The following is a 24278-nucleotide window of genomic DNA, read 5'->3' on the forward strand; positions in this document are numbered from 1 at the left end:
GGGCGGCCGTTAGGCAGCGCGCGGGGGCGGGCGGGGCAGCCGGTGAGGAGCGGGGCCCGAGATGGCGCGGAGCGGCCGGGCGCTCGGCAGGGCACTGGCCGGTGGGCTCGCCGCCGCCCCGCCGCCGCGCACGGCCGCTGTCAGGTACGCGGGGCGGGGCGAGGCGAGGCGGAGTGACCGCGGGGGTGACTGCCGGGGCCCTGCCACGGCTCCTCCCACCGCCGCGGCGGGTGGCATGCCGTCCCGGGGCCCCGCCGCGGCACCGCCCCTCGGCGCGCCCGGCCGCACCGGCTCCCCTCCGCCCGCCGGGCGGCCCCGCTGTCGCCCCGGGGCGCCAGGGCCGGGCCTGGGGCCGGGGGCGGGGTGGGGCCGTCTGAGGCGGGCGGTGCCTCAGTACGCTCCAGAGTGAACGCTCCCGGGCTGCCTACAGCCCCGCGGGGCGGTGCTGGGCGAGCCCCTGCCCGGCGAGCCCCGCCCGGGGGAGCGTGCCGCTGCCCGGTGCCGCCCCGGGTGGAAGCTGGTGGCTTCGGGGAAGGGGAGAGAGAAGGTGCTGCCAGGTCGCCTCCGGCTCCGCGTTCTGGGGGCGGGGGGGGGGGGCGGCTGGGGTGTCCTCGGCTCCTTTCGGCGCGGCCAGTGTCGGTGGAAGAAGAAACGATTTTCAGATTGTAAACTTGCCTCTTCTTTGCTTGAGCCAATTGCATAACTGCGAGCAATCCATAAAAGAAATTAGAAACTGAGTAAAACGCCCAGATGTTTTCCACTTCAGATAATGCAACAAGTTCCTTATCCCCTGATCACATGTAAGGCCGGCTGGAACAACTTGAGAAACAAAATATGCTTTGGGAGAAGAATTGATCTTGTAGCTGGAAGAAAAAGAAAACGCAGATGAGAGAGAGAGAGAGACTGCAATTTGAAAATCTTAGGAGGAAAAAGGTTTCACCTGTTACTACTGTTATGGCTGTGCTGCTGTGTTTCTCTGTTAAATTCAGTCTTACTGTCATCCTCATAAAAACAGTGAAAAAGTGGAATAGAGATTGGTTCATGATGTCAAATTTCAAGCAGTCATCTGACATAATTGCTATTGTGCAGTGGTATAAAGCCATCTTACTTGGACCACATTTCTTACTGTATATCCTTTGTTTTTTAATCTTTAGGATGTGTTTGCAATATTACAATAGTTCAATCCTGGTAAGCAAAACTGCTGTTTTTTAAAGTAATATATTAAGGTCTTGCGGGCAAAAGCAATTACCGGGAAGGGTGTTCAGCATGAGGAAACTCATTAAGTAACTGGTTGCAAACTAAGTTTCAAAATGTTTCTAGTGTAAGCCGCAAGAATCTTGGCAGCTGGTTTTAAGCAAGTGCAAGCTGAATCCAAAACGGTGCTGTATTATTTGTAGCCTTGAAGCTGCGTATGCTTTCACGTCTTGCAGTTGTCATTGGTGTACATTCTGTACCTGTTGTCAACTCGGTGGATCCCTTACTGTGCTGAGTAGCAGACTTCAAGGACTCAGGTGGTAAATTGCTCTCTTGTGCTTATTCAGACCAAGATGCTAATGAGGACACTCGTTGGCAACGCTCATTTTTTGGGATGTGAACAGCTGTTGACAAAATTTGAACGAGATCAACTCATGTCTCACAGACCATAAAATGGCCATCAGATACCACTAACCTTATGGAAGTAACAGTTGGGATAACAGTAAACACAATTGCCCTGGCATGCCCTTGCCACTAATTTGAGTCTTTATAGTCAGGAGTTCGAGATCCCTTTTTTAAAAAATACGTTAATCTTTAGGCTTAGAAAATTTTGTAGCTATTAAAAATTATCACTGAATATAGATCACTTGGGTATGTATACCATACACCAGTAAATGCTTCCTTTTCAGGTCATGGAATTGAGGTGATACTGTGATCGGTGCCCAAATGTTTAGGGAGAAAGCAGCGAGTGGCAGGAATTCAATGATGCCAGTGAAGGCAGTGTGAGTGGGCATGGTTGTATCACTGTCAGAGGATAAATACAGAGGTGGTAGGTGTCTCTGAATTCTAGTACAGACTTGGCTTTTCTTCTGTGGCCTTGATCAGGTTTACAAAAACATGTGTGACAGTCTGTTGAAATCTGTGCTTTTGTGATTTCTTGAAGAGGTATGCTTTCCTGAACTGGACCGAGCCCAGCATATTCTCATAGCATTTGTTTTTCTTCAGATAAAATCAGGAGAGCGATGAAGTGTCACCATGTTTGTTAGCATTATAACCTCTCTTAGCCTTGCCTTCCTTGAATGGCAATATATTTGTGAAAAGGACATTGTCTTAACAGCAGCTAAAAGATTATTCGTAGAGATTGTTTTTCAGCCTTGTAGCTGAAACAACTCTAGATAAAACTGCATTAAAAAATACACTGGCATAGCATTACAGTAAAAACCAAACCAAGTGAAGAAACCTGGCAACTAGTTTGGACTGTATACTATACATAGCCCCACATGGAGAAAGCAATTTAAAATAGCTCTCCAGAATGAGGTCTGGTCCAAACATTTGAACACTTTCTATGAATCTGGTTGAGGCAGCTACAATGTTACTGGCACCCTTCCAGTATTTCTGTCAAAACAATGTTTTTCCTTAACAGTCTTGTTCAGTCTGTGTGGAAAAAACCAGACTGTGTCCACATCCCTTGAGATACAGTTGCAAACATTTGCAGAGTTTGTCTAAAGACCTTTAAAGTCCACCTATTCTTTATTAATTTTGACACCATACTTCTGTCCCATCTTAAGTAATTCCTTTTCAACTGCAGTGATTACAATCTCTGTTGTCAGTCACCTTGCTTCGTATCACAGTTGCTTGTTTTTTTTTAAAAAGTCTGTACAGATTTTTTCTAATCAGCTGCTGATGATGATTATTTTCCTCTAAATTCTATACTCAATTTATTACTTGCCTGTCTCCTAATGCAGTGACTATATAAGCTAATGTGGTCAGTCCCCGGTTATTACTGTGTTTCTTTAGAATTCAAAGTTATGATGATTTTTAAAGAACTTGTTAATACTAATTTTAATTGTTTAAAATTGGTAACTGTAATTTGCTAGACTACTTTGGTGGTTACTAAAAAATTGCATCTACATGTTCATTGTGTTCAAAAAAAGACCAAAACAACCAAACAAACCACCAAACAAGCCTTAATGCTAGGTGGGGAATGTTGGTTCCATTTTTTACTATGTGAATGCAGAAGTACAGTCCTGATTGTTTAATTAGAGAAAGGACAGTATAAGACCTAGGTTGCTTTTCAGCTTATGTTTGTAGAATCACTGACAGAAAATAGTGGCATTTTTAACTCCCTGGTGGCAAAAATCAGAGCTTTTGAGCTAGCATTTTGCATCTTAACTGACTTGATCTAGGCAAAATCAACAATTTAGCAGAACAGACCTATTAATCACAATGAATATTTGTTACATTTTAGTGTAGATATTCACTGACAGAGAATACTGAGGTGCAATCTTAGGATTACTAGCATTTTTAAAGGTTATTTGTTACGTTTTATGGATGAAAACACTGTGTCCAAGGTTTTGCGTGTTTTTTCTGAAGGAATTTTTGAAAGCTGGGTAAGCAATTCACTTTCTGAAAGGACTTTCAAAATGAAACTGTCCTTTTGAGGGAAGGATGGAAACAGAGGGATTATAGCAGAGCTCAGCTTTTATCTCCAATTAGAACATTATCTTCCTTGATTTTGCTATTAAGAAAGCCTGTTCTGCAAATCAAGTGCATATGAGGCTTGTACAGGAACTCAGGCTGCCATGAAGTCAACATTTAATGGGGCCTTTTGTGTTTTACTCTGCCAGTTACTTTTCTCGTGACTGGGGGCTATTTTTAGTTTCTCCTAAGGGAAAAAAAAATCCCCCTTGTGTTTTTAACAGTATGTATACTGTTATGAGCCTTTGTTTCACCATCTGAATCTGACATTTTCTGGAATGTTATACAACAGATTGTCTCACCTGAATTTGTTGTTATTTATTTTGCTGATATGAAACACATCTAAAAGCATTTTCACTGTTGCAGGCACTTGGCTTCTTGTGGTATTCTGATGACCAGAATTTCTTCTTTGCAAGTACCTGTAATGAGCCATACCATTTCAAGAACTTTCTTCAACATTGCTGCACCACTAGTAAATAAAAGAAAAGAATATTCTGAAAGAAGAATTATAGGGTTTGTATAGACATGTGGAAAGAAACTTTATATGCTTATCGATTTTGTGTTTGCTGTGATTAATTCAAAACACTGGAATTTCAAAGACTGAGCATCCCTGAAGACACATGCCCCTATGACTCTGCCCAGTTGGAGACTAGGAAGGAGTTTTGACTTTCAGAATTTGTAGAGATCAGGCTTTTCCAGTCTGAAACTGAGTACAAAAAATGTAGGAACCTAAAACCCTTGCCCCATAGAAAGAAATAGTAGAAATAATCCTTCTATTCCATGACAAAACAAACAACCCAGAAAGGGAAGAATACGCTATTAATTTAATTTGGTGAAATGGGAATAAACCAACAGGTGTGAAAACTCTGTTTGTTCCTTTCTGTCCCAAATACATGCTAATGTTTGCACTTACATTATGTTGTACTTCTCAAGATTTTCTTCTTCCTTTAAAAGAAGGAAAATAATTAGTTGTGTGATGAAGAAACTTAGGCACATAAAAAAAGATTTTGAATCCTGTTTGCCTTAAAGCTAGTGGGAAAATTCCAGTTAATTTGACAAGACTGGGATCTGCCCCCAGTCTCTGGTCCACAATAGTATGAACTATTTGTTCATTAGCACAATTTTTTTGACTATGCTTAACACTCAGTTACGTGATGGTTCTTGAACGGCAACAGATTTTGCATAGTCACTTAAAAAGAGCCTTTGTCCAATAGTAGTCACTGTTGAGTACTGTTGAACATATGCTTCATTTTAAACACAGATGTAATTAAGCATGGGCTTCAATTCTTTTCTGAGTCAGAACTAAAAATTAAAAACCATAGCTATGTAATACTTTGCCATGTTACCGTAGAAGCAACTAAAATGTTGCTATCATACTCTTTCATACGATTTCAATATTCTTGAGCAGGGGCCTCCAGAGGTTCCTTCCAACTTCAGCCATTCTGTGATGCTGCGAGGTTTTTCCATTGCATGTATTTTTTAATTATTATTTATTAATTTATTAATTATTTGGGCTAAAAGAAGGAAAGTAGTGTTCCTCTATTTAAACACAATGAAATATAGTACTTTAGTTTTGATACACCTTTTCTTGGTAGCCATGAAGTATGGATTCTTTATGTGGAATGTCTAAGGTCTACTTAAATGAAGACACAACTGTGCTGGAAACACTATTTTTCCATTTGAAATGTACATGTATTTACCTGGTATTGCAGAAAGTAGCAGACACTAGGTTCACTGTTCACTAACTTTACTGCTGGATGTTGTGTGGTGTTTTGCATCTTTATGCAAAGACTTTTACCAGTTTATTACTTACTTTTTTTCTCTTTTTAATTTCCAAAAACAGTGGTAGTGTTTTCAGGTGACTGTATGTTCACTTTCCAAACTGCCATTTATATCATCTTTGAAACTTTTTAATACTGAATTTGAAGTTAAAATACCTTGTAATTAATGTTCATGTTTCTGTTTCCAGGTATTCTATGCAGGAAATGTATGAAGTTGTTGCTGTTGTGGAGAATTACAAACTATTTGTGCCTTGGTGTAAAAAGTCAGATATATTATCAAAGCGCTCTGGATACTGCAAAGCACAGTTAGAAATAGGATTCCCTCCTGTAGTAGAGAGGTATACATCAGTTGTTACCCTAGTGAGACCACATTTAGTTAAGGTAACTCTTTTTTTTTTTTTTTTTCTTTTCTTTTCCTTAGCTGTAGCTTTCTGTAACTTTTCTTTGTTGAAATTCAAATAATTCACTGGTGCTTCAAGAAAAAATTGATGCTGGAAGTGCTTTGTGTGGCTCAAAACTTGTGTTGTTTCTGTTTAAAGACTTAGGTTAACTGGAGAGAATTTGAATGTGCTTTTAAGACATAAGCTGCCAAATGAGGTGGGGGAAGAATTGCTTTTTAATTTCCTTTTGCTGGAGAAACTAGCAGCCATTAATGAAGATATACCATTTTTATTTGTTTTTGTTAAAATGTTGTCCAAACCCCTCTAAATGCAAAATTAATACTGACTTCAAAGTTATCTTTGACAACTGCAGCTTCTGATGCCTCAGCAAAATTGATATCTGCATTACTTTTCTTCTGAGATTTTTACCTAGCTAATACGAGAAGTCTTAAACTTAAGTGTAGGATCTGCTGAAGAACTTGTGATTCAGTGTATTGATGAGAAGAGAGAAGAGTGGATTTAAGGTCCATTCTTAGAATTAATTTGTTCAGAAGGGAAGCAATTGTGTTTACCCTCCTTTCAGCTTTTCAAGAGCAATAATTAAAAATGTCAAGGGAGAAATTTTAAATGAGGTCTGGATCTTCTGACTAGTTTGCCTTATATATTTGAATCTGGTTTTGGTTAGGAAGAGCACAGAACAGACTCCTTACAGCAAAACTGCCTCTCCCTTCATATGGCAGATCTTGACTATTTTTTTGGAGTAACTAGTGGAATTACAATAGTTGATTGCTGTTCAATATAATTGTTTGGATATCCTATTTCACTATTCTTTTCTAGGCTTCCTCTTAAGAGACACTGCTCAAAACAAACTGGGTTTCTTAAGTACAGGGAGACATGAATTGGAAGGGGAATATGCCGAGTGCCTTTATTCAAGGTACTTACTGATTCTGGAAAGAAAAAAGAATACCTTTCTCCCTTTATTAAGAAAGTTGAACAGCTACAATGGAAAAGCTGCATTTTACATGCTGACTGCTTTTCCTTTCTACTCATCCCTGACAAGACTGGCTTTTTCCTTTTACATAGCTATCAGATTGGCTTACCAACTCTTTTTTCCCTCCAATTCACTCAAAAGAGGATTTCTTGTCTCAGAAAAGATCGTGAAAGTGGTGAGGAGAACAGTTTCTTTAGATTTCCTCCCCCTAGATTTACTAGCATTTTCTCTGCTGGGATTGTTTTTCCTAGAAGTTTACATTTTGTTCATATAATGGTAGGAACATTTCTAGAGAAGTGACTGTGTGTTTGGAATACTTCACTGTCCTCAGAAATAACTCAGCAAAGGCAGCATGCATGGTGGTCTAACATAGCGGGCTACTGGTGGCAACAAAATGAGCGCAGATTTGTTGCTTACGGCAGCAGTGCTTGAGCAATGGAAAAATCAGAATGGTAGCAGCAGCTCTTGCCGCAGAGGAAAGCACAGAGTGAGTTTGCTACTTATAAGGTTGCGAGCAAGGGGGACACACTGGCAATTTTCCCATTCTTCCTGCCCTTTTGGCAGCAGCAGGAAAGCAAGCCCAGCTCTTCGTGTCTAATCTTCCCTCTACTCCTCCCCTTTCTGTGGAAGTAGCAAGGCACTGCATCTCATTCCTGGGCAGAAAAATGTAGGTATTTTTGTGCTGCTGATTAGTCTTTGAGATGGCTTACCTTACCATGGGTTTCAAACCACAGACAACACCTATTCATCATGGGTGGCCTTGTTGGAGCAGAGCTGCTTGTGGTAACAGTAAGAACTTGTAAAAAAAAAGAGATAAAAAAAAGTTACAGAAATTCTCTCCAGATATTCCAAGCCAACTGAGATTATGTATTTGGATGATTTTGGAGTATATGTCTTTCAATCTTTTTCTATTATAAATATAGCCACACAAAATTAGCTATATGTGCTAAAAGCAAAATGAGTAAAAATAAGGACCCTATGGTCGTGAAAACTATGAAGCCAACTACTGCAAATACTTCATTGTTTTAAAGGAGGATCGTATGTGGCTTGCCGGTAACTAAAAGCCAACATATAACCTGATTATGGACTTGAACATATAGTCTTACTGACTTCATGGTAGTTCTTGATCACAATAGTATCTTGTGACAGAAGATGTTTGGAGTTTGTCTTCAATCAGGTTTGTTTTGATGCTAAGCATTCCTATAGCCCAGGACTACCAGTCTGTATATCAGTATATAAAACATTCTATACATGTAATGAAAAAAAAAAAAAATACAAACCCAGTAAATATCCATGTCCTTTGCTGAAAGCAGTGTGGTTCAAAATTCTGGTATATAGCATTAGCATTATTTTGGTGTTCTATGCATCATGCTAGAGATCTGTTTTATGACTCTCAATGCAACAGTTTTTCCTCTTCCTTAAAAGTAATTCAATTATTTTGCTGTAAATGACACTGTACAAATGGGATCTCATACTGGCTGCACTATAAGAACAATTTTAACTATACCATGACCTTCACTGTCTAACAAAATGCAAATGAAAACTTCGGTAATACTGATTTGTCATATCTGTAAAAGCCTCGGTGTAGCTTGACTTTTTAAACTTTATTTTAGGCATCCTGCACAGATGGAAAACTATTTAATCACTTGGAAACGGTGTGGCGTTTCAGCCCAGGTATCCCTGGTTATCCAAGGACATGTACATTGGATTTTTCAGTAAGTACTGTAATTAAGACAACGACATGCTAGGAACAGGGCATGGAAACGGTACCTTCAGCTGTGCCTTTTTTTTTTTTTTTTTTTTTTAATGCCTGGTACTAATTTTTTTTAAAACAAACACATACACACAGAAAACAAGTTAGTTTTAGTCCAAAAAATTTTTGCAAACTTTACTACATGGAAACCACTACAGTGTCCTTTAGAGACAGTAGTCTTCTGTGAGGTGTCTGCATATCACGAAACAGTCTAGGGACTGGTATCTCTCACCATACAATTCTAAACATGCTGAGGTTTTTAGACAGTCAAATACAGAGGGAGAACTGCTAAACTTATTTTGCTGTTTCTTTTAAATACTCTAGAACCTAAGTGCTCTGGGTACCAGAAGGTAGGTGTTCTCCCCTCTGTCCTGTTTGGCCTGCAGTTTGGTCAATTTAATTTCCTGGCTTCCAATTTTACTTTTTCATGTATTTTAAGTCTTACTGCTTCCTTCTGTAATACCGGTATAATAGATTTCTGCTGTCTTTCTACTCTGTGATGGGATATCACTGCAGCTCAAAACTATTGCTCTTTAAATCCACTATCTGATTTAGCCTGTTACTCCTAGACAAGTTTTTTTCCACTCAGGTTGTTGCTTTTCCATTTTGTCTATTTAGTCTGTCATCACATTTTTTTCTTACATTTTATAGTGTTAAGAGTAGGTGTTGCATTGAGCATGTAACTAAGCTGGGGTTCAGAACAGGCTACAAAAGTACACAGAAATGGGTTGATCCTGCTGCCATCTGCTGGGATACTCTCTTTAAAAAATTATCTTCTGTAAGTAGGAAAAAGAGCTTTTTGTAATATTTGTAAACTAGCACGTTAATCTCCTTGAGTTGGTTAATAACTTTCAGCTTATTGCTCTATTGCACTTCATACAGTTCAACAGTAAAAATGAATCTATAGGCACTCAAAAGAATACATCTCTCATGGGATTTGCCAACGATGTTTGCATGTTATTTGCTCATGGTATTTGAATTTCTCCAGGCAAATAAGTGCCAGTTCCTGCTGCTAACCAGTACATAAGCTAGTTTTTAACCCAAGCCATAAATCAGTTGAGAAAACTTGAATTAGCAAGTGTTTAAACCCTATAAACTAAACACTGAGTCTGTGAGGAAAACTGCCCTCCCCCCCCCCAAGCCACCTTTTGACATTTCAGGTCAAGAACTTCAGTTAAAGGGAGTCAAAACTGGACTTAAAATGGATATTTTCACTTTCTTGGGGAAACACTATTGATACTTCTTACTGCTTACCCCATTTTGGGGTAGCAGAAGCAAATGCAGCCAGCTGAGCCGCTGGTTGCCTCAAAGACAAGTCCTTAAGGTCTCTAACCCTTGCTAGTTACTAACCTGCTGTGTTGCTTGCCTCTGGGCCTGTGCAGATGGGGATGATAAGCATTTAATAACAAACTTCTCAAAACATAACATGCAATTACAGATATTCAAGAGAAAACTTTGATTTCAAGAATGCCCGTTTGCTTTAGAAAATGTAAATTGAGGTTTGGGTTATGCTGGTTCCCACAAGCTACTGTATCCTGTTTTGCCAGCGTGATTCCAGGAGACATATACATACAGCAGGGAACTTTTCTCGTTTGGTTTCGGCTTTTAAATGATTTGGTACATAGATTGAAGCACAACACCATTTTTACCAACTGCAAACTTTGTAAATGTATGCCACACCTCAAGTTTTTACACAGTTACTGAACTCGATGCCAAACTCATAATCCCTGCTCTGCAAAACTCTACATGCTCTAAATGACAACTCTCAGACTTTCAAAAGGCACGTTAATCTTACTGATGCTTGAGGTCAAGCAAATGTAAATAAAGCTACGCTTGGCTTACAGTCCAAGTAGTTTAATTACTTCTGTGCTACTGTTTCACAGTTAACATGCATTACTCAGAAGCAATTTGAGAGAAGCTGTATTTGCTCTGTTTGGCATTTAATCTGCTGCTTTCTCAGGAATGACAAAAATACTTAAATCTCAGTCCAAAAGACATGCTATAGCGGGAGTGATGGTAAAAATCACAGAAAAGCAACCCATTTCTTTTCCTGAAAATTCTGTAATCATTTTGGGAAGCTGTGTGTTCCAAAACAATGTGATTACATAGCCTTAGGGGAACCTTATTTAACTAGACTGAAGGCCAGCACAGCACAAAAGCATAATTGAAGGCTGTTTGACATAAAAGTGACCTTTTCTTTTGAGGGTGGAGAGAGAAAGCCATCTCCCTGCGCCCCTGCCATAACTGTTAACTGCTGCAGTAGCTTAAGTTTAACTGCAAGATTCAGTAGCTGAAAGAAAACGCAGAAGTTAAGTTCTGAGCACTGCAGTAGGAGGCCCGAGGGCTTGATACAGAGGACTTAATCGGTACGCCCGTACTCTGAACCTGACTGCCTGTGTCAGGACAGCAAAGGTCGAGAGCGGAAGGTGTTCAGGTAGGAGGTACGGCACACAAAACCAAATTTGTAGCTTTAGTCAGCAAATGGCTCTTATTCGAACATACCATAACTACAGCTACCAAGATGGAAAGATTAATTTAAAATGTTGGTATTTAATAGGTAGCTATTTTGAGCTGCTTTTACATATCTCTTGTGTTTGCTGCAGCTTACCTGTAAGTCTGCTGTCTTGCCATGCAGGATTTTTTTCAGCCAACTTTTGTCCCCCAAGTGAGTTCTGTGTGCAAAGTAACTGAGTAGCTTTTCATTATCCCAAATCTTTTACTTACGTTTTGTGATGCATCATATATTAAGTAAAATACAGTTAATTTAGATAAATGGAAATTATTACTTCAGAGAACTGGACAATTCTTCTAATGGAAAAGCTCAGGGACCTCTGACCACAGATTAGGCTTTTCTGCACAGACACCCTCCCCTACAGCTCAGTTTTAACCGTTCTCTCTCCCACAGCTTACTTACAGACTAACTGGATTCTTTAATGAAGTTGGCTATTTGTAACAGCATTTTACTACAACAGTAGATACAGGAAAAACTATTTTTCTCTATTTTTTAAACAGGTTTCTTTTGAATTTCGTTCACTTCTACACTCAAAACTGGCTACGCTATTTTTTGATGAAGTGGTAAAGCAGATGGTAGCTGCCTTTGAAAGAAGAGCATCCAAACTCCATGGCCCAGAAACAAGCATACCTCGGGAGCTAATGCTTCATGAAGTTCATCACACGTAAAAGGCAAATTATAAACTTGTTTGTACACTTCATTTGTACAAGAGGTGCCATGCTCTGCCTTTGGGGCGCCTATTTCGTATCTGACCTTTGTGTGTGATTTCATACCATACCAAACACACCTGTTCGGCCATGTATGTATATAGAAAGTTCAAGCTGCAATCGAGTGCGACTTAAAAAGCGTTATCAGTAACAGACAATTGGCAGCTACTGTAACACAACATATCTCAGGCTGCCGTTCATCAACTTGCCAAATGGTTTGTGTAATCACAGTGTAAGTTCTGCCTTATCCAAGCTTATGTTTTTTTCAGCATCATAATATATTAACTCAAGTTTAAGTTATTAGTAGCGTGAATGTAACTTAACAGCATCAACGGTCAACCCGGCCACAAGAAGGGAAACTGACATTCTGGCTTTGGGGAGTATGAACAGTTTGTCAGGCATTGAGCAGCAGGTGCTTTTAATCCAAATGAATGATAAGTGTAACTCGGGAGTCTCCAGCTGCTGTTGAATTCTGACCAGCAACTGCAACAGGAAAAACAACACAGCCTGAACACTCCTGAGTTTTCAGATGTTAAACATAAGGGGTACACAAAATGTAAGTACCACCATAATTGCAATGCAGCAGTTTCAGCTATAGCCCATGGTTCTCAGCTGCCTGGGCTCTAGACACTTGAATTCGTAGTTATGCTGGGCAGGCTCAACGTGCCTACCTGCCACTGTTTCGCTGTTAGGTTATGGTAGATGTATCTTGTCTAATGCAAGCAGTTCCCAGTTCCAACACAACTTTAAACCAAGTAAATGTTACCTCTTTGAGAACTCAGGCAGGGATTCACAACATTCTGTACCACAGTGCTGTCCTCCCTGGAAGGAAGGAACAAGATGTCCTCAACTTACTGCAGACAAGCACACCCAAGGCCAATTGTCATTAAAAAACATAGAGAGCTAATCTTAGTTCTTAAGATTTTTTTCAGTACCATACTACCATTTAATTATCAGTCCATTATGATGGTACCAGCCATTTTGATTAAATTCATTTTCAGTAGTTCTCTTCCTGACATTAATATTCTCTTTCTAGTCTCTGAAAAAATGTTAAGTTTTAACTGATTTTAAATCCTGTCTATATGCTGCCTTGCACTACCCCATTTCCTTACTGAAATTAGGTAAAGCTTCACATCAGGTGTTGGAGCTGGTCCTTTCTCCAAAGTGTCTGTCATCCACATGGTTACTACAGAATAGTGTGTTAAATAGCAGAGGAAGGGAGGGTTCTGGACAAAGACAGCCCTGAAGCAGTCTCAGACAGGGCTGATAACTTAAAGAGTTAGATAGTTTTCAGGAAAGAGCAACTGAAATTTCACACATCCTATCTGTGAAGGATAGTTCTGATTAAAGGTAGAAAGCCAAGGAAAGTGACAGCTGGATTAAGAGGTCAGTTTTACAGCACTGTGAAGTTGTACAGCAATTTCCTATGTTGAGTCAGAGATAAACATACACAAGTCTGGGAACACCACTGTTTTGAAGTCTGGAAAGCAGAGTTGAAAAGCAAGCAGAAAAGAGTTCAGGCATCAGGCTGTGTCAGGTTAAAGAACACATTAGGTGGCAAACAAAGCTGTCATTTTTCAGCATAAAGCAGCATCTAGTGCAAAATAATTCAAACTAAATCCTGGAGCCCACTACCAGAAAGCTGGAAGACAAGACTGGAAGTCTCAAGGCAAGGAGGTAACCACATACCACACCTGAACAAGAGAAGTATTTAAAAACCCCACAACACAACCCTTTCTTAACAAGGATGACTTACCTATCTCCTACCCTTAGCGCACTTTCCCTCCCACAAGACTGTGAACAATGCACTGGGCCTGTTCCAGCACAGGAAACAAGCAGTATAGACAGGGCAAAACACAGTCCAGAGCACGTGCCTTACTTTCATTGCATTGTTTAATATTTCAAAGAACTGCAGCGTCAGTTCAGCTTAGATATTTCTTGCCAAAATTGAAGTCACTTGTATTTCTGAGAAACATTCTAGCCAAAGGAATGTTTCCTGGAGGGAAATGGCCTGTCATTTCCAAGCACAAGTGTCAGATTTCTAGTAAATGTTAGAAGCAGCAGCAGACTGTCAACGTTCTCCTATGACTATGGCTTTGTGTGCAGGTGAATAAGGTGATACATTTTGTAACTTTTGAGCAGTTTGTTTTATTACATAAAGGTCACATAACTGTATATTTGCCTACTTTGTACACAATTGTCTAGTCTCACGCACAGTGGCTTCCAAGTTCTTCCTAGTACTGGCAAGCACCAATAAACTCTGAAACAGAATATCAAGTGCCTTAATTAAGTTTAAATCAGGACCTTGGTAGATGGATCTTGCACCCAGTTATCAGGAATGTACAAATGTCTTTATTCAAAAAATACAAAATAAATTATCTGTAGGCATGGACAATGACTGTAAGCAATTACACATGTGTTAAATGAAATCTGGTAACTGATGGTTACAAGTGATTCTTTTAAACACCAGCCTCACTTCAGTCACTATCCACCCTCTTGCACTGACAGCTGAAGTTTTTGAAGTCAGAACTGTCAGTCTTAAAACAGCACAGCTCATGATGCATCCCTTCCCAGGAATTAGAACATGCCACCTCCCATTCCTCCACCCATCCCACCCATTCCTCCCATTGCCGGCTCCTTTTCTTCTTTAGGAATTTCAGTCACCACTGCTTCTGCTGTTGATAAGAGAGACGCAACACCTGCAGCGTCCATCAGAGCAGTTCTCACAACCTAAAAATAGAAAAGAAATAACTGAGTACCTGCTGACTATCATGTGAGGTGGGAGGGAGGAAAGCTGAGAATTAAGACTATTTTAGGTTACCTTCGTTGGGTCTATGATTCCTTTTTCTACCATATTTACAAAGTCCCCAAGCATTGCATCATAGCCAACTTCTGATGGACTCTGCAGGATTTTTTCAACTATTAATGATCCTTCAACACCTGCATTCTTTGCAATAGTCATTGCTGGGATTTTCAGTGTTCTCTTTATTATCTCAATGCCTGTAAGAAAAAGGATGTTTAGCATTACATATTACATACGCTGCTCCTACTGCCAAGGCACATGCTCATGTGCCAGAGGTCAACACAAAGAGAGAGAACCCTCTGAGTAAGAACATAAGCTATTTGTATCAGTTCCAGGGGAAAAAAGTTCTCTGCTACTTGACATTTGTCAACAAACAAAATCTTTGTAGGATATTCACGTTTTAGTTTTACTTCTGCAAAAGCTAGTAAGGAGTATTATTACTGTAACATGGCACAAAGCCTTTTTCCATTTGATGTGCCACACAATCTCTTAAGCATTCTTCAATTTTTATGCCTGTCTGCAATGGTTGTAACCATCAACTCAATTCTTCCTTCAATGGTTTGCAATTCTTTGCAGGGGGTACTGCTGCTTTATTGGTATTGGCTCTTTCACATCCAAGTCAGGGACACAGTGAAAGCTCCTTCCCACTGTAAAGCAGAGACCACCATACCAAGGCAATACGAGTGCAAAAATGCACTGAAAGCAATTGGTATTTAATCTTACAAAGCCTGAGGACAGAAGAAAGTCTATTCTTAACACTTCCACACACATGTTCAAGTAATTTACCAATTTTCTGATCTTCATTGGCTGGAGCTAAGGCATCTAATGCTGGAATGCAGCGAAGCAATGCACAGCCACCACCTGGAACGATGCCTTCCTCTACGGCAGCACGGGTCGCATTCAGGGCATCAGTAACTCTGTCTTTCTTCTCATTCACTTCAACATCACTTGTGCCACCAACCTACAACAAGCAAGCCACACATCAAGGTCCGCACAAGGAGCCCAGAAAGGAGAGCACTGCTGGCTACGGAACCGCTGCTGCAAAATGAAATGGCCAACTGGAGTCATTAACTGAAAAGTGCTACAGCAAACCCATCCTTTCCCATACCAGCAGCGTTCTTTTGTACCTCAGCACTCAAGAAACCTAAACACACAGTTTTAGTTTATTATTTCATCAAGTTCTTAATACCAAAGCATAGCACTGTAAGAAGCCAAACTCCTAAATCAATGGCTAAGATTACGAGACAACCACACAGCAGTAACTTAGATTGGTAATAAAGGACCAATACCACCCCTTTCCTAAGAGGTTTAACTTCTCACCTTCAATACTGCTACTCCATCAGAGAGCTTGGCCAATCGCTCATTCAGTTTCTCTTTTTCATATTCACTTGTGGTAACTTCTAGCTGTTCGATAATTTCTTGAATACGTTTTTCAATTTGAGCCTTTTCACCCTTGCCCTTTAGAAGCATGGTGTCATCTTTTGTCACAATGACCTCTCCAACTTTACCAAAGTCATGAGGCTGAATATCTTCCACGTTTAGGCTCAAACCCTCTTCTCCAAACACCTGAAACAAATTACATGAAAAGTTGGAATTAACAGCTCTCCATACACAGATTTTTTTATTTATAGACACACAAACACATACAACAGGCTAACAGTGCAAAATAGTCACACTACTGCAGCCGAGTTGAATGAAACTCTTCCCTTCTAACACAGTCCAGGCGTGCAAGCACCTCACAAACTGGCCCCCACGGAATGAGGAGCTGCCAACTTCTGGCTCATGACTGACTAGTGTAACTCACCAATTCAAAGTGCCTGGAAAGTAGAGTTGTGTTACAGTCTCTTCCTTGTATTTCGAGGAGTTATGAATATAGGCACTAAACTGACTTTAGAATAGAGTTTGCAGGTTTGTTACTTTGCGCTCCAGTTAGCTTAAAGATTAAGTTTCATTTCAATAACCACCTTTGGATCCCAGTATCATGCTATGATTTTCAAGTGTGTATAAAAAAAAGCAGCATAAAGGGAGACTAATCAGCTCATCAACTATTTGAGAAGTTGAGTACAGCAGAAAATTATCCAGTCTATTCCAAACATTTAAAAGAATTGTATTTGCCATACTCGAGTCTGGGCAACTGTGAGACAACCAGTTTTATAAGGCAGCAAGAAAGCTTTGATATCTCTAAAGAAATTCCCTTCAAGTTCCTCCTTTGCCTTAACAACCTAAATGCTGCAAGGAAATTGCGTATAACTTCAGTCAGTTAAAAAAGACGTATTACTCATGGTTGGTCAGCGCTGTATTACACAGCAATTATCAATATTTGCATTTAAAAAGAATTACAAAGATTCAAACATTAGAGTTACTGTTACATATTTGAAAGAACAGGACACAGCCTGCAACACAGCAAATACAAGCCACGGACCTAAAAATATACATTCTTTACCACCTTAAATACCATTAGCATTTCTTAGAGCAAAAAGCCAGTTGAAGCATCATTACTTACAGCACCGCCAGTAGCAATTGCCATATCCTTAAGCTGGTTTTTCCTGTTGTCGCCAAAACCTGGTGCTTTTACAGCAACAACCTGAAGACCGACCTTCAGTCTGAAGAGAAGAATTCAGAGAGCAACACTCCACACGTATTCAGAGAACGAGTCTAATTACTAAAACCAATTATTGCAGTACAGCTCTGACAGTCAAGCAAACAACGAGACCTTCATGAACTGAGCTGGTTTTGCTCAAAAAGGTAGTTAGGAAACAACGGAAGTTCTGTCTGAACTGATGCAAAGTATGGCAATGTATAAAAACTGCTGTTTCTTTGGTACTTGGTAAGAGAACAAACAGCACTTCACTGTAGCAAATTCAAATACACACTTTTGTATGTATTCCTTTAAAAGGATGAAAATGCAAAAAAAAAAAAAGAAGTATTTGTCTAAAAGTATGGATTTTAAGCCTCACCTGTTCAAGACGAGAGTGCTGAGGGCCTCTCCATCAACATCTTCAGCAATAATGACCAAAGGTTTGCGGTGAGAATTGGCAATTTCAAGAGCTGGAACTATGGACTGTACACTAGAAATTTTCTTTTCACTGATTAGAACATAAGCGTCCTGGAATTCACATTTCTGCCCTGCAGAAACAACATGCATTATCCGAACAATCCAGTTATAAAAACATATCAAGCATTCTCAAACTTAAGGAGCTACTCTGGAGCAACTGTTGCACTTTTCAATGGCATTAAAGAGAGACACAAATTGTTTTCTTCAAGACTCCACTTTCAATTCTACATTGTGCTGGAGTGTTGCAGGGCCAGCTTGATGTTAGCACGGACACTGTCCACACTTAGCAGAGAAGAAAAAAAACCCCAAGACTCCAAGCTTTTACCAAGAGTTAAGAGTGGCTGATGGGGAAGGACCCCCCTGTCCTATTTGCTGTGGTACATAGTATAACAGATTGTAAAGTCTTTACAACAGGTACCATTACTTCTAACTTACAAGAGCCACTGTGAGGTATGTGACACGTGTTACTGTTAACTCACCTTTGGTTGTATTAATAAAATACGGAGATATGTAGCCTCTGTCAAATTTCATACCCTCAATGATTTCCAATTCATCATTTAGAGTTTTTCCATCCTGTTTAGATACAAGAAAGTCTACATTAAAGATCCCTTATCTACTACCAAAAGCACCAGTACAGTTTTAGCATACTATGCACAACGGAATGAAAGGGTCTGCACCACACATCAGTTCTATGTGCTTCCCTTCAAAAGAACAGGATTGTAAGAGGGAACAGTGATCAAACCCTGATCTAAAGGAGCTGGAGAGGGAGGAATTAGGGTGGGATATCGTATGTGAGCAGCAGCAGCTACATCGCATGCCACAAAAGCCAGCCCTAACTGGAGAAGAGACGGTCACTTTGCACTTAGCCCGTATGTTGGCCACTTCTTACCTTGACAGTGATCACACCCTTTCGTCCAACTTTTTTCATTGCATCGGAGATTATATTGCCGATTTCCTGATCTCCATTTGCTGATATTGTGGCAACCTGAAACAGTAACCCATTAAATCTCATTTCACAATACAAGCGATCTGTTTCCTCACTATAAAGAAAACCAACCATTTTCAATTTTCACATTTCCTGACAAGACAGAGCAGCTGACCACAGCACACCCACACCAGGACCCAAGAACTCCATCAGAAGGGCAGCTCAAGCACCGGGCTCAGGCAGCACACACAGGCCATCTGAATCTGCAGCCATGGGGAGAAATAAGCCACAAAGGCCAACACACCTGGTGCCTGAGACCCAGCTGGGCACTCACCTCAACCTGATCCTCCCACAGGAGATCCACCACACCCCCAGAAGTCTGCCATCACCTCCCATCCACAAACACATCTTTGCTTTCCAAGTTCTTCCTAATTTATGTTTTAAGACCACATTTTGGAATGAAACTTGAAGGTGAGAAAAACTACCTACTTCTGAACTAACTTGTAGCAGTGTAATTGTAGGCAGAATACTGGGAATTTTAAATAACTCAAGAAAATCAAAGTGTTACCATGAAGATCATTCAATGAAACATACTCTGAATCTTGATATATAAAGAAAAATACCCAAGTGTCATATACACACAACCCAACTCCATTAAACCTGACTTCACAAAACTTTTTCTGAAGAATAGCTATGTAAACTTGGTTTAAGTATTTTCTTTTTTTTTTACCTGTGCAATTTCTTCTGGAGTTGTAACAGGTTTAGACAGCTTCTTCAGTTCAGCTATGATCGCATCAACTGCAAGCATCACCCCTAAAGATGAACGGAATACTTGTGAGTGAACAAAACAAGGTATACAGCATAGAAGGAAAAAAACCAAAACCAACCAAACGACAAACCACAAACAGGTCAAGTTTCAAACCAAAGTCCACATTACAAAAATGCATCAAGTTTGCAGGTTCAAAAACAAGCAACTGGCAGTTCTAGTTCCGTATTGTCATTTGTATACCTAGCGATCATTTTTTGGAATTGGTGTGACCTACTTCAAATTAAACAAGTTAACCATATATAAAATAGTAAAATGATTAGAAAAATGAAGAATTGTTCAGAGTAAGTAACATACAGAAACAAGTGGGTTCTCTATGCATCGCTCTTCATATAAAACTTTGTGGCTCTTCAAAAAAAGGGCAACTTAATTCAGGAAGCCAGTCAAATTTGGGATATGAAAAATAAACAGACAGTGATTAAACATTAAAAACAGGGGGAAGAAGGGAAGAAACATTACCCCTCCTGATTTCTACTGGATTAGCTCCTTTGCTGATCTTCTCAAAGCCTTCCTTGGCAATAGCACGTGCAAGCACTGTTGCAGTAGTGGTACCGTCTCCTGCTTCTTCATTTGTATTGTTGGCAACATCTTGAACTAACCTGGCTCCAATATTTTTGTATTTGTCTTTCAAGTCAATTGCCTTTGCTACTGTCACACCGTCTTTTGTCACTTTGGGACTTCCCCAGCTTTGTTCAATAATAACTGTTCTTCCCTAAGGCAACAAAGAACAAATATTAAATCAAAGCCACACAACCCACAACATGTTACTCAGAGTTCAACTGAAGATGAAGATCCTTTTGAACAGCCACAGCTGAACAGAAACATCACCTGGCACAGAGCTTTCAGCTGGGATTTTTTTCAAGCACATACATTACCAAGGTTCTGCAAAACTGGAAAAATGGCTCAAAAGGTTTATACTTTCACAGAATGAGGCTTCATTCCCCAGCCATAATGCTTAATACCACAGACTCAGAGACCTGCAACTAAAATAAGACTGGCCTTGCAGAGAAAAATAATTTAAGAGCTTCCCTCTAACACTGATATTTTCCCCTAAAACTGAAATATAGCAACATAATGAACTAAATGTGCAAAATTTCCATCAAGTCACAATAAAAAGTCTGTGACTGAAAAAGAGTAATACAAAGCTCAATTCATTGCAGGTTATGGGGAAAAAAAATTTAAAAAGCAGAGACTTGCAAACCTTTTCAGTGATTAGCAAAGAGAACTGAGAATACTTAACAAATGTGTGTTAATGTGTTGCAATAGTTTCTCAGACACTGCGAGTTAACAAGCCTTTCTTCTCTTAGCCCGCACTTGCAGTCAACTACAAAGCTGGACTACCCTATGCAACGTGAACAGACAAAGTTAATATGGACCATGCAGGGAACACAGGGCAGATGCACCCGCACAAGAGGATTGCTTGTTCTGATATGAACTCAATAGCTTGAATAGCTGCCCCAATCAATCATGTTCCAGTTTGAGCTGGAGGCAGCAGAGAGAGAGAGATGCAAGGCGCCACCTCTGGTCCACTGCTGCCCTGAAACTCTTCAGCTATCCTGACAGCTGGAGCTGTTGGAAGAGGGGAAGGGAGAGTAACTGCCCCACCTCACCACTGTTCCTCCCAGCTGACCCTGCACAAGTCCCCTCACCTGGCCTGTCGGGTCCAGCTCAGAGCCGACCACACTGGCTCCTGCCAAGACACTGCCGAAGCTGATCACGGGCCAGCGCGGCTTCAGCTCCAACCAGAATCTGGATCACGTGCCAAGCTAGCTAGCTAAGGACTCCCATACAGCATGCTGCCGCTATGGTGCACTGTGTTCCTCGCTTGCACAGAGCCCACTCACATCTGCCTCAATGATTTAACTGACTTTGGATTCCTGCCATGCACGAGACTACGCTGCTTCCGAAACACAACTAGCCCTAGAAGCTGCAAAAGAAACGTTAAGCTTAAGTTACTGATATTGAACTTGTGAAAGAGCTTACGTAATTCTAACTCTGTGCTACAAAACAATTATGCCAAAATAATGCATAATCTGACTTCTTACTGCTATTTTATTTGACCTGCACTTCTCCTAAATCTAAAAGCGCCTCAAGAGTAAGAAAACTATCTCTGGAGGATCCTGCTACTGGCAAGTTCTTCACGTAGCCTCTCCTTATTTTGCTTAATTTTATCCTGTATTTTGACACGGTCTTATTCCAAACGTTTGTTTGGTAGCTATGAGGAGAATGGCACAACAAAATCTGCTTATATCCAATCACACTAAAGGAATTGCACTCCACGAACGCTTTTTTTCTGCGTTTCTGAAAAAAGGAACACCACCAGTACACACACGTGCATTTTGGATGGTCCCGCGTATCAAGAATCCAAGCACTCCCATAAACTAGTTCTGACAAAGTAATTAGCATGTTGGCAGCAGCATCAAAAAGATTGTGGGAGACTACAAACCACATTTCTTTAAATATAGAACAATGCCAAAGGGAAGTTTCCTCACCAGAGTGATATTTCTTAAAACTGCTGGAAGCAGAATCAGGCATTATAGTACAGTCCCTACATTTCTACAAATACACAGAGAACAGCAGATAAAGTGAGAACACTGGAACAAAAACCCCACAAGGTTACAGTAAGTTGCATCAGGACCTGCCCTTTAACCAGTGCATTAGAACTAAGCTTAGGCATTCACAAAGCAGCCTGATCCAAAAAAACAAGAGTTAAATTAACTGACTACACTTAAACTTTGTTCCTTTATGGAAAACAGCCACAGCTTGCTGACGTCACTGTTCCTTAACCTTCACCTGCTCAGCTTACAGCATTTTTGCCTTTGAATAAAGCTAACAGAGCACCAAAAACGTGCAAGAAATACACAAACAAATTTTACAGAGGTCAAGCAGCCTCGAGAACTACCATGCACATGCCATTATTATATGGAACAGATATTCCTGTGAGCCCAAAGAAAATCAGTGTCCCTTCCTTAAAGAGGAACCTCATTTCAAGCTTTGCTACACATTGCATGACTATGCAAAATACAGTAGCTAGCTTTCCAAAAGAACTTACAGGGAGTCATACGCTATATTGTGTCCTATAAGCAACATAAATGAATGCCACTGCCACGGCATTTCACTTCAACTGATAACATTTACCAGACAACTGAAAACTCAGCACTACGCTTTCAGTATTTCTTTCACCTTGTTAATACTAAAAGGTGAAGTGGTACAAAATTGTAATTTGTAATAACAACAACAAAAAAATCACATGTTAATTAACCCACCTCATGACACAGTTAAATTCTCTAGTATATTGTTACAGGCCATCAACTGAGCCACAGTAACCTGTTATGCACATCCCCTTAACCTTCAAACTGTTTAAACCAATATACCACACCTTTCACAGCGATCCAATTAATTTTACTTTTGTTACTGTGAAAAGCACACACACAACTGTCACGGTTCAGGTAACAAGAATAAGAACCTGGCTGCCCGCAGTGGTCTGTCCATACCCCTACATCTTTGTGTTTCGGTTGGCAATCATGCAGCTCTACCGAGGGAAAACTAACCACGGGTTTCTACTATGGTGTTTTCAACCAGGTCGAAGCATTAATGTAAAATAAATGCAAAACCTTCCATTACCTTTGGCCCCATGGTGACAGCTACAGCATCTGCTAGAAGATCTACTCCTTGAAGCATAAGAGCTCTAGCATCTGCTCCAAACTTAACATCTTTTGCATATGCTCGCGTTAGATGGGGGGCGAGTGCTCTGGACACCGGCCTTATCTGACGGAGTACTGTAGATACACGGAGCATGTCTAGAAAATTAAAACGAATCCAAAGAAAAATACAAGCGTTATGTTTTTGCGCAGCTAATCCTATAATGAAAGAGGGGAAAAAGGATGCAGGAAGTGGAGCAAGTGAGCACCGACTTCCAGCTTCTAGGCTAGCTGAAGCGGAGACACGCAGGCCACCGCAAGTAACAGGCCTGGGGGGGGGGGACAGGTCTTCACAGCGAGGTCCGGGCTGCCGCAGCTCCGAGCCCCCCCCCCCCCCGCCGCGGCAGTCGGGCGGGAGGCCACCCCGCCGGGGCACGACGGGACACCAGCAACTCCGTCTGCCGGGCCGCTTCCCGCGGCGGGACGCGCAGGCCACCGGCTGCGGCAGCGGCGCCCGGCTCCCGTCTCGCAAGGGCAGGCCGCACCGCCCGCCCGGACGGACGGCGAGAGCCGGAGGGCCGCGACCGCCGTCCCGCGGCGCAGAGGGGCGCCGGGCCCTGCCGGCCCTCCACGGGCGGCCGAGAGCCTCCGCCCGCACGTGTCCGCCCCCCCCCCAGACAGGCGCAGCAAGGTCAAGAGCCGCTCGCCCCCTGCCGCCAGCCCGACCGCACCGCGCCGGCATCGCCCCCCCGCAGGTGGGGGTGCGGGGGCCTCGCTCCGGCCGCCTCGCCCCAAGGCCCGGGCCCGGGCCCGGGCCCACGACCACCCCTCCCCCTCCCCTCCCCTCCGCAGCGCGCGGGGGCGCCCAGCAGCGCCGCGCGCTCCTCGGAACAGGCCTGGCCGTTAACGGCGCCGGCACCCCTCCCCCCGGCGGCAACCGCTGCCGCAGGAGGAAACAGGCCAGGCCGGGCCGGGCCGGGCCAGCCTCCGTGCTGCCCCGCTCACCTGCGGGCAGCGCGGGGGGGAACAATAGGCGCCTCCGCCGTCCGGACGCGAAGCTGAGCGGGCAGGTCTGCGGGCGAGTGCGGGAAGGCGCTCGGCACTCACTACCTCTGCCCCGCCCCCGGCCAGGCACCGGCCCATGTGGGGCTCCGCGCCGCCCGGCCCGGGAACCAGCATAGCCGCCGCGGCCCCGCCCCTGCCGCCAGGAGGGGGGCCGCGCCCGGCAACAA

The 24278-nt window shown here is 41.9% G+C and overlaps 2 protein-coding genes across 4 annotated transcripts; one reads left to right on the forward strand and one right to left on the reverse strand.

Moving 5' to 3' along the window:
- On the forward strand, positions 1-14067 carry COQ10B (coenzyme Q10B). 3 transcript variants are annotated; one of them, XM_052792537.1, is made up of 6 exons: positions 33-144; positions 767-933; positions 4039-4185; positions 5642-5834; positions 8438-8539; positions 11590-14067. In XM_052792537.1, the coding sequence occupies exons 3-6, from the start codon at positions 4064-4066 to the stop codon at positions 11755-11757; spliced, it is 585 nt and encodes a 194-aa protein (XP_052648497.1). In that variant the 5' UTR covers positions 33-144; positions 767-933; positions 4039-4063; the 3' UTR covers positions 11758-14067. The 3 variants fall into 3 exon arrangements, with proteins under 3 accessions (XP_052648496.1, XP_052648497.1, XP_052648498.1); XM_052792536.1 differs by lacking the exon at positions 767-933 and having other exon boundaries at positions 1-144; XM_052792538.1 differs by lacking the exons at positions 33-144; positions 767-933 and adding an exon at positions 1169-1188.
- On the reverse strand, positions 13672-24211 carry HSPD1 (heat shock protein family D (Hsp60) member 1). The gene is made up of 12 exons (XM_052792529.1): positions 24052-24211; positions 23030-23205; positions 19865-20117; positions 19310-19392; positions 18544-18639; positions 18134-18227; positions 17557-17725; positions 17103-17202; positions 15920-16165; positions 15386-15560; positions 14618-14796; positions 13672-14526 (listed from the first exon to the last, which is right to left on the reverse strand). The coding sequence occupies exons 2-12, from the start codon at positions 23201-23203 to the stop codon at positions 14374-14376; spliced, it is 1722 nt and encodes a 573-aa protein (XP_052648489.1). The 5' UTR covers positions 23204-23205; positions 24052-24211; the 3' UTR covers positions 13672-14373.
- Between the last annotated feature and the right edge of the window lie 67 nt (positions 24212-24278).

This window comes from Harpia harpyja, chromosome 7 (genome assembly GCF_026419915.1).
Source record: "Harpia harpyja isolate bHarHar1 chromosome 7, bHarHar1 primary haplotype, whole genome shotgun sequence".
NCBI classification, from domain to species: Eukaryota; Metazoa; Chordata; class Aves; order Accipitriformes; family Accipitridae; genus Harpia; species Harpia harpyja.

Coding starts and splice junctions, on each gene's coding strand:
- COQ10B (XM_052792536.1), top strand. CDS start 62: ATGGCGCGGAGCGGCCGGGCGCTCGGCAGGGCACTGGCCGGTGGGCTC. Junction 145..4,038: donor CCGCGCACGGCCGCTGTCAG/GTACGCGGGGCG, acceptor TCACTGTTGCAG/GCACTTGGCTTCTTGTGGTA. Junction 5,835..8,437: donor TGAGACCACATTTAGTTAAG/GTAACTCTTTTT, acceptor ACTTTATTTTAG/GCATCCTGCACAGATGGAAA.
- HSPD1 (XM_052792529.1), bottom strand. CDS start 23,203: ATGCTCCGTGTATCTACAGTACTCCGTCAGATAAGGCCGGTGTCCAGA. Junction 16,166..17,102: donor CAATTGCTACTGGCGGTGCT/GTAAGTAATGAT, acceptor AATTTGTTTCAG/GTGTTTGGAGAAGAGGGTTT. Junction 14,527..14,617: donor GAATCATAGACCCAACGAAG/GTAACCTAAAAT, acceptor TTCTATTTTTAG/GTTGTGAGAACTGCTCTGAT.